Source organism: Mastomys coucha, unplaced genomic scaffold (genome assembly GCF_008632895.1).
Source record: "Mastomys coucha isolate ucsf_1 unplaced genomic scaffold, UCSF_Mcou_1 pScaffold1, whole genome shotgun sequence".
Lineage (NCBI taxonomy): Eukaryota > Metazoa > Chordata > Mammalia > Rodentia > Muridae > Mastomys > Mastomys coucha.
In genome coordinates this window covers 14,946,821-14,959,846 of record NW_022196891.1, presented here as the reverse complement: position 1 = coordinate 14,959,846, position 13,026 = coordinate 14,946,821, and the positions used below count along the sequence as shown (strand labels likewise).

General features: G+C 45.5%; 1 protein-coding gene across 35 annotated transcripts in view; it reads right to left on the bottom strand.

Annotated features, from left to right (window-relative positions):
- Positions 1 to 13,026, bottom strand: part of Clasp1 (cytoplasmic linker associated protein 1) — a 234,636-nt gene that overhangs the window by 36,966 nt on the left and 184,644 nt on the right. For 22 of the 35 annotated variants that reach the window (XM_031380155.1, XM_031380225.1, XM_031380232.1 and 19 more), the window contains 3 exons: positions 5,986 to 6,129; positions 5,046 to 5,152; positions 27 to 143 (listed from right to left, as the gene is read on the bottom strand). In XM_031380155.1, the coding sequence (XP_031236015.1) occupies positions 27 to 143; positions 5,046 to 5,152; positions 5,986 to 6,129 (368 nt within the window). The remainder of the gene's footprint in view (positions 1 to 26; positions 144 to 5,045; positions 5,153 to 5,985; positions 6,130 to 13,026) is intronic. The other 13 variants (XM_031380324.1, XM_031380271.1, XM_031380289.1 and 10 more) reach the window with 1 other exon arrangement.

The window sequence follows — 13,026 nt, the reverse complement described above, 5'->3', positions numbered from 1 at the left end:
AACAAGTTGAACAGGCAGCATGTTACCTGGGAGAGTAAGAACGCCTGAGAGTCTTGTGGGAGGGAGCGGTGGGAATGGAGTTAGGCTGAGAAAAGGGAGGTGGGGGCTTCGATAGCCCGTCGGCACTCCAACCCCACAACCGACTGCAGTGATCAGAAGAGGAAAATCAGAGAGAGAAAAACACAGATACAAAGGGGAGGGGAGGAGGAAGCTGCTCCATCAGAGTTTCCTTAGAATTTCTGTTTCCTGACAAAGTCTTATAAAATCAGCTGGAGCAAAATTTAGTACTTTGTACATGGAGTGAAAAAAAGAACAAAGTCATTTTACAGTTTGCTCTTCAGTTCAGGCTGTTTTTATTTTTCCTTCCGCAGTCATCGGCTAAGCTGATGGCATTAATCAACTGAGGTGGGCTGGGGAGATGGCTCAGCAGTTAAGAACCCTGGCTGCTCTTCCAGAGGTCCTGAGTTCAATTCCCAGCAACCACATGGTGGTTTAGGACCCTCTATAAAGGGATCTGATCCCCTCTTCTGGCATGTAGGTGTACGTGCAGACAAGAGTTCTATCTTAAAAAAAAAATACATAAATAAATTTGGCAGAGCATTCGGGAAGCAGATAGATCTCTCTGTGAGCTAGAGGCTAGCTCAGAGTGCGTTTCAGGATAGCCAAGGCTACATGGAGAAACATTGTATCTGGAAAAGAAAAAGCAAAAAAACAAAACAAAACAAAAAGATCCAAAGACAACTGAGACCCAAGTGTAGCCATGTGCATACCTGTGAGAGGGCATGCTGTCTGCCTGGGCTGGACAGACATTGGAAGCACTGTAAACTGAGGCCACTAAGGTGGTACTTGAGTCGCTTCAGAAAGGACCAGAGGCAGCACTCTAAAGACTTAAGTGGGACAGTTGAGGTGCTCTAAGACCACAGTATCGTGAGGGGACTCCAGGGCAGCAGACAGTGCTGCTGAACTGGAGATCTAGTCAGAGTTTAGAAGGCAGCATGCTGTTGGAGGGTGGGCAGATGAAGCAGTAAGTCCCGGCTGGCCAGCTCAGAGGAAAAAATAAACTACAGATATGAAATGGCATTCCTCTGGCTCTGAGTCACCCATAGCAAACTAAAATGCACCTGGGAACACAGCTAGCTAATTGCTTGTCGGTGTCAGTAGCTGACCTGGGCTTGCGAACCCCCGGGAAGTTCTAACTCCTATCACAAGTCTTAAGAACAGGGCAGAGCCCACAGCATCCTGTCTGCTGCAGCAGTTTGTACATACATGTGTTTGTATGGAGGTCAGGTAACAACCTCAGCGGCTACTCGGGTACCTTCTGCTTTGTATATGAGACGAGGCGTCCAAGGAGCCAGGAAGTTCACCAAATGGGCGAGGCTAGGCAGGTTAGCCTGTATGCATGGTCTGGGGATTAGTTTTCACCTCTTGTCTCATTACTACTGGGAATAGAAGTGCCTAGCCTTTCACATTGTTTAAAAACGGGATTCTGAGGATTGAATTCAAGTCCTCATGCCTGGAAGGCAAGTGGTTTACCAAGTGAGCCATCACCACCTTCAGTGCCACCAACACAGTTGTCACAGCTGGTGTTCCTAGGGGCTAGCATCCCTGAGGAGGGCACAGAACCCATTTTGTAGGGAAAATACAGCCTGGAGGTGAGAGGTCATTGTGGTACAGGATCTAAAGCCCCTTTTCAAACCACATTCATGCTGGGGGTAAGCAGAGAGGGACAGGGGTGGTACCCAAGTGTGGTTCCACATGTGGGCTAGACTTGGTACAAACTCTTGCCATGGCACTACTTCACCCAGCCAGGAGAAACGCAAGAGCCATCTGAGGACAGCTTTGCCAGTGCACCCAGAGGTAACCATGCAGTTCCATTTTGTTCTGGGATGTGTTCATCAGGAACATACAACAGATCTTAGATACTTGCAACTGCAACTCCTTCTCTAACACAAAATTTTAATGGGTAAAATAAACTAAAATGTAAGTATGTGTCAAATGATAATCTCCGCTCGGATACGGGGTCATACCTGATCATTAGCTGGGAATAGCTGGCAGCCACCCCTCTCTCAATACCAATCAGTAATGACATAGTCTACACAGTGTTAGCCTCTAGACATCTCTGATACTATTGTTTGAGGAAAAGAACCTTTTCGCCAGGGAAATCTAAAGCTACATCAAACAGAGTGGTAACTTTAAAACAGTCCCTTATTATCACCATGATCAAACTACACAACTTTTGGATTAAAACAAAAATCCTAGTTCATCTTCATGTGCAGAAAACAAAACAAAAAAACAAAAACCAAACAAACAAACAAATAGGTGGTCTTCTATTTCTCCTTTCAAAATAAAGGTAAGAGTCAAGATCGTACTTCAAGGATATTGTATGGCTTAGAAACATGGTGGAGGGAATGTTACCATCCCCTGAGAGAGGTACAAGCAACTCAACCCTTGTGTTTAAAACTATATTAACTATATTAACTGAGTGATTCACTAAAGAAGACATGGCCATGAGAAAATAATATTCCAGCCACAGCCAGAACTTTCGATATTGAAAATAAATCTCTTCACTTCTTTCACCTAAGAGTTAAAAGAAAGGTATGGTTAAGAATTAATGAACATTTTTAATGATTTGGAGAACTGTAAAGATTAATGTCTAGCCAGTCTTTTTTTAACTTAGTATCAAAGTAGTAAAATACTTAATTTGAGGTATTATCTTTTCTCATTACCTAACAATGCAATAGCGGAGAGATATGTGAATTGTGCACTATGGAAGAACAGGCTTCCTCATTAAGAGGACAAAGCATCAACCGACAGAACACATGCATTTTCCATAAAGTTTTCCCTGTCTGTACTGCACCCTGCTCACTCAGGCTAAACCATGTACCTCAGTGATCTTAGCACCCAATCCCCAAGAGGGCCGAGGCCTCTCATCAGTATCTGTCTGATTCTAACACGCTGCATCCCTGACAACACAGATTGCACCTACAGATATGACATCAGAGTTGATATCCAGATCAAGTATGGACCGGATACTATAAACATTCCTTGATAATCCAGCACATACAAAGCAATCAAAGACAGCAAGGTGCTGTGACAGCTTATAAAACACGTTTTCCCCAAGTACAGATTTTCTTTGTTCTATGATATTGACAGTATAACTGTCTGAAGAGGATGCTAGTGGTAAGAAAGGAATCCACAAAAAGTTATATTTAAAAGCACCAGTGTGCCAGGCGTGGTCTTACATGCCTGTAGCCCCCCTCACTGGGGCTGGGGGAAGAGGGAGTAAGGCATATGACCTTGAGCTCAAGATTATTCTCTGCTACATAGTTTGAGGCAGCCTGGACCAAATGAGGCCCTGTCTCAAAATGAAAACCAAAACAAAAGGTGGAAACAAAACTAAATGTGATGTCACGGCCCGGCCAGTCTGGGCCTCCCTCAACCTGTGGGGGAATCAGGGTCCTAGTCAGGTAGAGAAAGCGTTGGTGAAGAAACGACAAACAGACACAACACAAGGGAGTGTGGTATCTGAATGCAATTTGTACAAAGTAAAAATCAAGCTTATATAGTATACAGAAAACAGGGCAACCGACAGAAGTCTCGCAGGCAGGAGACGGCCACATCAAGGTCAGTGAGAACAAGCAGCCAGGTGCAAGGCAGAGGAGCAGTGGTGTCCTTCTTCTTGGGCTGTTTTGGTAGCCCCAAGATAAATTCTCTGGATCTGCCTGAGGCAAGTAGCTGAAGGTCGTATACTGGCATTCCTTGGCTATAACATAGATAATTAGTGACGGAAGCCCTACAATTTCTTTCTGGTTAATAAAGCAATTCTGCCTTGTGTGGGACTGCTCTGATAATTAGTGCCTAACTGCTATCTCTAACTCTTGAGACACCCTATCTGGAAAGACAGCTTCTTAGTAAAAATTCCAAGCTAATTACAGCTAGGAAATCAATTAGGATTATTGAAACACTGTGGAGGCAGGAAATAATGTTCAATCTCAGTACCTTTATGCCTGAATAAAGAAAGCACGCAGATCTCTCTACAGACTTAGCAGAGATCAATCTGGAACACACCTGAGCTAGGAGATGTCAGTGACTGACTACCTCGGGAGACTGACTGACTCCTTTTGAAGTGTACGCCTCAGGACCGATATCAGGTTTTTAGGCCTGTCATACAGACACAACCAAAGTAGATGAGTTCTGTGTGACATGTAGACATCTTTTCAGCAGATGGAGGCCTTTACCAGGAAAGGGTATATTCGGCATATTTTCATAGCCCAAAGGCCTGACCTTGACTTCTCATAGATAAAATAGAGCCCTTGAGGCCCTTGCTTATGCAGAATATATTGTGGCTTCATAGCCACCACTCTGATGTCTAACAGGCCCTGAGACACCTCTCCTCTGTGGACACCCCACTGTTGGGCATGGTGATATATTACTGCCATCTCAGGAGCCTAGAGGCTGAGGCGAGGTATACATGGAAAGTTCCAAGCCAACCAGGACGGCTTAGCAAACAGCTCAAAAACAAAAATAAAACTAACAAGTAAGAAGTTCGGCCCCCAGACTAACAAGAGTTAGTACATGCTGAATGCCATGATGTGCAGGTCTCTGGCCACCATCCTTGCAGAGCAACATCTGCTTTGAATAGGACATGGGCAGCTCTGCAGTGGAAAGCTGAGCAGAAAACAACCCTAGGCTTGGCGCAGACTCTAAAGGGTCTACCTCAGTAACAGCATTATGGTTCTCTATATTTTAGAGGACAGCCGAAGGGCTTCCTCAGGAGTTCATGTGGCCGCCAGTGTTTAAATCTATGAGGTACTTGGCTCAGTGTTTAGACCTAGCAGCGCTACAGAGAACATGGGGCACAAACTGTTCACTGTGGTGCAGGAGTTCACCGCCAAAGACGGCACAGTTGCAAGTGGAGGGAGGAGGGAGGAGGGAGGAGGGAGGAGGGGGAGGGAGGAGGGAGCCCACACCCCTGTCCTAGACTCTGCTTTTCAGCTTACATCTAAGCAGGCACTTTCATTGTTCATCTCTTGGAATAAGCTTACCTTGGAGATAGTCCCCCATGGGAACAGTTGGTGGGTGATGTCAGGGGGCTGGTCCTGCTGCTGGGGTGGCGGGAAGGTGTCCGGCCAATTGTATTGCTTGGAGATCCCTGGGGCAAAGGAGTGTAGGCACCATTATCCAGAGGTTTTCTGGAAAGTCCAAGTCTCATAACCCAGGTGTAAGTGGGTGGGATCTGTCCACCATGACAACCCCGCCGCACCCCAACCCTGCCTTAACTTATAAGCTTCAGTGGACGGCTGCTCTGCCAGAACTCTTGGAGCTTAATGGCCACTGTCAGTTTATGGTAGCTAATACTACTAATCTGACAAAATCCAGAATCACATAGAAGACCAATCACCGGACAAGCTGGCGAGAGACTTTCAAGACTGGATTAACTAAGGTGGGAATGGGAAGACCCACCCTGAATTCCGGCAGTGTCATCCCATGGGTTAGAGTGCCAGACCGAATAAAAGGAACACAGCGAGTTGAGCATCAGCAAGCAGCCACTGCTCTCTGCTCCTCGGTAGGTGCAGTGTGACCCGTTGCCCCACACTCCTGCCACCCGCCCTCCCTGTCATGAAGACTGAACCACACTGGAAATGCGAGCCAAGACACATCCTCTCCTCAGTTCCTCTAGTCGGTGCAATGGGAAAGGAGCTAACAATAGCTCTGCTAAGTGATACGATTAAGCAATTCTATCACTACAGGAATAAAATAACTGAGATTCAAACAATGAGGGAATAATAAAACAACTTGGTAAGCATTTAACTGATCTGACAACCTTACCCACGGGAGTTCTAAGTCCACGGACTTCTGGAGCACAAGCCAACCTCATAGGCTCAAAGCTTGTGAAAAGAGGACAAGGAAGCTGGCCGCCCCTCAGCCTGGTGGCTGGGCGCGGGTCACCTGGAGGCCATGATCAAAGCACGAGCAGGCACTTACCACACCGGCATTACTGGAGTTCTTGAGGTGGTTATGCAGGAGTTTGGTGGCACCATCCTGGAATGTTTTTGGCAAGGCACCAAGTAACATGGTAAATTCAGGAGTGTTCAGTTCAAACAGTGAGATGAGCACAACCTGCGCTGCCTAGAAAAAGAAGGCGTGGGTAAGTGCCGAGTGTGCCGCACCACCAGAGTTCCCAAGCACCGCTTTAAAAGGAGAGGGCCTGACTTTAATCTGGAATAGTCCTTGCTTCTGCTTTAACGCCTGGCCTTGGACGACACATTTCCTTTGTTGTCTAGCAGGAGGAAGGAAGCTGGTGAGTAGAATAATATTAATAACGTCGCATCATATAATATAAAAATATTAAATGCTAAGGATTGTTCTCACTCTAGGGAGACGCGGATAAGCTGGCAGGGCACCCTGGGAAGAGGAAGTTTCCAGACAAACCACTGTTGGGTTTATCTTGGGACATTCTACCCCACTGCACTTGACTAAATTAGAAATTTTAAATACAGGTGAAAAATGTCTTCTTTTATGCCTAAGAAGCAGAACAAAGACTTAGGGAGTCTGAGCTTAAAACCCAAAGACTCAGGAGTTAGTGAGGAGGCTGACTCAGAGCCACTGAAGCTGGTGTGGTGGTGCCTGCCTTTTATCTCGGCACTCCAGAGGCAGAGGCCAACGCCAATTTCTGAGTGCCTGCACCCTGGTCTACACAGTGTGGTCCAGGCCATCCAAGTGAGCAGAGAATCTGTCTTAAACAACAACAAAGAAAAAAAAAACCCTCAAGCTAAGCTGAAAGTAAGTACCAATTGCCATTTCGAATTAATTTCTAAAAGTCATGAGAAAGAAAAAAATATGCAAAACTATTTCTAGTTTCTATTTCATTTTTATTTTAACTGACTATAAGACATCTTTTCAGAGACTATAATATTTAGGATTACAGTAAAATATCTGGAATATTTTCCATGATATAGGGTCAAATTAAAAACTAAGAATATTCTTTGTGGAATAGAAAATTCTCTTTCAGCTTTCTAAAAGCATTCATTTAGAAAAGCATCAGACACCATTTCCTCTCCTGATCACCACATACAGTTCCCAGACTTTCTGTCGGCCTCTCTACCCCAGACTCCAGGTGGCTGGCATACTCTTACCCACACCTGAGAAACATCATTACTGATGACGTACTGTGACAAACCATACTGTCCTGAGTAAACAAGCTGTTTCAAACAAATGAAGGTACTGTTAGGTGATTTGTGTAACCAAACCAACTTCAAACACGGCAAATAAATATGTACTGTTAAAAACCATTCATGAGATGTCAGGGAAACTCCACACACATGCAGGAAAAATCACACAATGAGGAATAGGCAGGCAGGGGATGGGAATTTCAGCACAGGAAAACACAAGTGTGCCACTACTGCAGTAATGATGCATAGAGACTTGGGCTTTACATGTGCACAGTGGCCCCTGAAAACTGTCTCTCTTCATCTTGGAGACAGAGCCTCAGGTTGGTCCTGAACTTGCTATATGTAGCCAGTGAGGACTGTGAACCTCTGGCTTTCCTGACTCCAGCCCTGGAGTGCCAGGATGACAGCTGTGCACGACCATGCCATACTACGAGGAGCTGTGGACAGAACGAGGGCATGCTGGGCAAGTCCTCTACTTACTGCATTCTGGAACAGTCTATTTTCCTCGTGAAATGTGCCACTGTCCTTAAGAGACTATATTTCCTCCCAGAATAATGCACATATAACACCTCAAACTAACTTGAAGTTTTTTATGATACTAATGAAAAGCAGCATCTTTTAAGAATAGTAAGCTTGTAGCCCTAGACAATGTGCAAATTCTTGGCTATTTAATAAGATTTACATTTATCTCAGGAAAGAAAGCACACAGTAAGACCTTTAAATTCTAACTCGTTAGGCTCTTTCAAGTAATTCCAATGCTAAATTTAAAACACACATGTATTTAGTGAGTATGTGAATGTGTCTATGTGTATGCTATGTGCATGCACGTGTACCTACAGAGGCCAGAAGGTGTCAGTTCCCTTAACTGCTAAGTCATTTCTCCAGCTCCTTTTACTTTCAAAATATTTATTTTTATCCCCTCACCCCTGTGTGAGATTGTGTGTGCATACACACATGAGCACATACATACAAACGTCTACAGAAGTCAGAAGAAGGCTTTTGTATCTCCTGGAGCTGGAGGAGCAGGCCGTTGTGAGCCACCTGATATTGTACTTGGAAACTGAACTCTGGTCCCCTGTAAGAGCAGCAAGTGCGCTTAGCTGTTGAGCCCCCTCTCCGGTCCTCAAAAGTCAAACTTTGGCTTAAAGATGGTTACAAAGTACAGTCTTTTCCTGAGACCAAAACTTCAGAAATTAAAAATATAATTTGAGAATATGCTTTTAAAAAGATTTCAAATCAAACTTTGACAATGAAACTGCTATGGCCCTAACCCCTGTGATCGAGTGAGAACTGGAAATAATTGGAATCCAAGCAAGCGAGCGAGGGAGACTGTATCTGCCATTACTATCAAGATGGTTACATTGGAGGATAATTCTGTCCAGCACTTGGGAGACAGAAGCAGGAGGAGCTCTACAAGTCCCTAGCACCATCTAGTCTAGTACCGTCTAGAAACCAAGCAGCCGAATTAGACAGCAATATTCCATCTCAAAAACAAACAAAAAGGTCACTTTCAAATACTAAACTATTTAAAGAGCATTTGTGAAAACATGGGGGATAACTCATGCTTACTACCTCAGAAAGTGGAAAAGGCACACAACACACTCACAAACGCCCCTGCACTGCCTCCTCCACAGCCAGAACCACTAAGGTAGTCTGATAAAATCTTCCAAGTGTTGCTAACCTCTCTTGTGTGCGCGCGTTTGCGTGCATGTGTGTGCATGTGTGCGTGCATGTGTGGAAACTAGAGGCTGACATTGTTCTCTAGCTCACTAAACTAACCCAGTCACTGATCTGGTTAGGTTGGCTGGCCAGTGAGTTCTGGGGACCTGCTTGCTTCTGTTCCTCTGGCATTTTATGTGTGTTCTACCATGCTCTTTCACATAGGTGCTGGGGGTCTGAACCCAGGCCCTCACAATCATACAAGCACTTTGCCCACTGAAGCATCTCCACAGCCCCTTGCTAACTTTTTCTAGTGGACAATTATAAGTTGTTATGGCCTGGCAATTTCAGGGTCAAATGGAATCTTAAGAGTGATCCTCATTTTTTCTTTTTTAAAGATTTATTTATTTTACTTATATGAGCACACTGTAGCTGTCTTCAGACACACCAGAAAACTGCATCGGATCCCATTACAGATGGTGGTGAGCCACCATGTGGTTGCTGGGACTTGAACTCAGGACCTCTGGAAGAGCAGTCAGTGCTCTTAACCTCTGCGCCCTCTCTCCTGGCGGAGTGCTCCTTTCCAGTAGAATCCAGGGGTAGGTGGAAGGTTCTTCCAAACTCACTGTGTACCAAGAACTCCTAGGACCATCATCTGCCTGGTGCCTCTCCACTTTACAAAAGAACGGGCTTCTTCTAAGCAGGCAGCACAAACCTTGATATATGTTTCAGTGTTGATACTACTCAGCTGTAAAAACTTCTGATGTGGGAAAGCGGGAGGACACAAAGTTTCTAAATTTACTGAGAACAGTAAACTTGCTTTACAAAACCACTGAAGGCAAGGTACTTTGAAAAAAAAATTGTGTGTGTGTGTGTGTGTGTGTGTGTGTGTGTGTGTGTGTGTGTGCGCGCGCGCGCGCGTGCGTTCACCTGAAGGCCAGAGGACAACCTCCAGGTTGTTTTCAGGTGTTGTCCACCTTGGTTTTTGGACAGCACCACTCAGTGGGCTGGAGCTTGCCAGGCAGAATAGGCTAGCTGGCTCAGCCTCCTCAGGGACCTTCTTGTCCCCATCTCATCGGCATGGCAGCAGCACTTTGTTCCAGGGGCGCTGGGCCCCAGCTCAGGTGAAAGCGTCTGCCTGAGTCCTGGATATTTATGATATGGTAGTGAGCTACACTTAGAAACCATTTCACTGGGAAGGTGGTTAATCAGGACACCAACATCAACAGGCACACAGAGGCACATGCCATCATATTAATGGTCATTCTCAGTGGCCTCACAGGGCGGGGCTGGTATGGACAATGTGAAGGTGGACTGGACAGAGGGTGTGCTTGGGGTTAGTAGTTAGGCTCCATCTACCTGTTTACAACTTTCTTCCAAGTTTCCTTCTCCAGGCCCAGAGCAGGTGGGAACTGACCTACCAGGGACATCCTCCCCTGCTCGACTACGCTGACGCTGGGACTGGGGAGCAGAAGAGGGAGGGTGCATTAGGAAGATCAAAATGTCAGTGGAGGCTGTCTGCTGGCTCAGAGTGAAGCTTCATCAAGGTTGAGGCCCCTGAGCCAGAAGTTCGGGACAATGAGAGAGACCTCAGTACCTAGATCTTTGCTAGGTGTCTGAGTCTGCGTCTTAATCACAATCCTTCATGGTAGGACGAGGAGGACTCTTGCTTCCTGTGATATGAAGGGCGATTAGAGGTGGAAGTGAGACATGAGAAACAGTCATAGTGAAGTACATAGTCAACTCTTAGTTTTTAGATTAGGCTGTGCTGTCTACACATACACACACAAACACACATACACATATACATACATAGATACACACATACACACACACACATACATACACACACATATACATACATACATACACACACACACACACACACACACACACTTTAAATTTACACTTGTGTATGTATGTGTGTGGTGGGTGCACATGTACTACAACACTATGCGGGGACCAGAAGACAACTTGTAAGAGTCATTTCTCTTCTTCTACCATGTGGATTTCATGAATCGAACCCAGTTCATCAGGCCTGGTGGCAAGAGCCTTTACCCTCTGGGCCATCTTGCTCTTAAGTCATTTAGAAATTTCACCCTTCAGAGACGGGCATACTTCGTCCCTCAGTGTGTCTATCCTCCCTGGGTTTCTTTGTCATGCCTTCGTTGCTCACATTTCTCAAAACCTGTGGAAGCCAAGGAATCACCAAGCACTCGAGGAAGGTCCCTGGCTAGCCCACTGAAAAGTAACACCAGCTTTGACATTTGACAGAGAGAATCCCATAAGATAACCCGACATACAGCATCTAGAATTTCTAAGGAGGAGCATGAAGTTTAATACTATGGCTGGGCATAGGGGTTCACACCATAAACCTAGCACTGGGAAACGGAGGCAGGAGATAACAAGTTCCAAGCCAATGTGAGCTTCAGGAAGCCCTGTCTCAAAAAGCTAAGGGCTGGAGACACAGCATTAGGAGTAGAGAGACTTGCCAGCATGCCAAGGCCTTGGATCTGAGCTCCAGCATCACATATGTGCACACTCACACACATGACAGAAACAAATTTAATGGGAAAAATTCTATTGCCTTTGTTAGATAGCCTTTCATAGATAACATGACTTCCTAAGTGCTGGAAAGAGCCTGGCCCTCCCCAGCAACCCTCATACAAAGCAAACGATGTAACAGGCTCTTTTTCTTACTGTAACAAGGCTGCCCTCAATGTTAAGTATTAGCAGCCTCTCAAAGTCAAGTTCAGAAGATTAAATGCCTTGCTTAGCTGCACAGACAGAAATCAAAAGGAGACCAAGCAGCAAACTTGTTTCCAGGTGACATTCTCCATTACTTAGCACAAATACAGTGCGCTGGGAAAGGGAGTAGCCACGGATATCTGGCTGGCACGCTTACACAAAGAAAAGGTTAAAGGTAATAGCAGGGTCTCTCTGGGAGGCTCCAGCAGCCACAGCCTTGTAGGCAATACCTCCGAGCGCTGTGAGTGTGCGCTTGCTTTTGAAAAACCCCTTCTCTTTGCAGAGTGAAGCATCCCTAAAAATGGAGCTAAGAATGAAACAAAGGAAACATTAAAATTTTAGAAGTTAATGAGTTTGAACTCTATCTGCCCATATTAGTTCAAAATGCTTCAAAGGGGGTATGGGTAGTGTACTGCTGATAAGCTGCTTGCCCAGCACAAATGTGGCCCTAGGTTTGATCCCCAAATAACATAAGAAAGATGCGATCCCCAGAAGTACGTAAGCTGTATGCAGTGGCACAGGCCTGCAATCTCAGTACTTGGAAAGAAAAGGCTGGAGGATCAGAAGGTCATGGGGACAGGGCAGGGGTATTAAGAGTATATCGTGTTCTGGCAGAGGACCCAAGCAGAGGCTGAAAACTGGAATTCCAACTCCACAATGATGGCTTTTTCTGATTTCCCAGGAGCCCTGTGCTCAGACATGCTCATGCCCACATAATAAACACACAAACACAAGTTAAAAATAATAAAGGGGCTACTGAGATGGCTTAATGATTAAGAGCACTTGTTCCTGTTGCAGAGGATCCCCACTTGGCTCCCAGCATCCACATGGTGGCTCACAGCCTCCCGAACTCCAGTTTTAGGGCATCCTAAAACTGACCTTGGCGTGCAGCAGGCATAAACATGCTACACAGACATAAATGCAGGCAAAACACTCAAGTACATAAAAATTTTTAAATCTTTTTGTTAAAAAGTGATTGAAGGGACCCTCAGCCACATAGTGAACTTAGGGCTAAATTAAAATGGCACCCTGTTTCAACAAATACAATAAAATATAAATTTTTAAAAATGTCTAAAAAAGTTCAAGGGGACTTTTTACAGGCTGGGGGAGTGGTCAGTCAGCAGAAAGCTGGCCAGCAAGGATAGCAGTGGAGTTCAGATTCCTGGCATCCATGTAAAAGCTGTCTACGACTGTGCGCCTGTGATCCCAACACTAGGGAGGCAGGGCACAGAGCTGGCCAATCAGGCTGGGCAAACAGTGAGTGTAGTCCACAAACGACATCTTTTATTTAGGTGCTGCACTCATTCAGAAGATGCTTCAAACACACCTCACATTCTGTGCAGGCCACGCCACTCCCAGCAGTTAACTGTATTCATAAATGCCAGTGGACGGCAGTTCTAACAGGGCACTCACTGCCAGTGGATGGCAGCTCTAACAGGGCACTCAC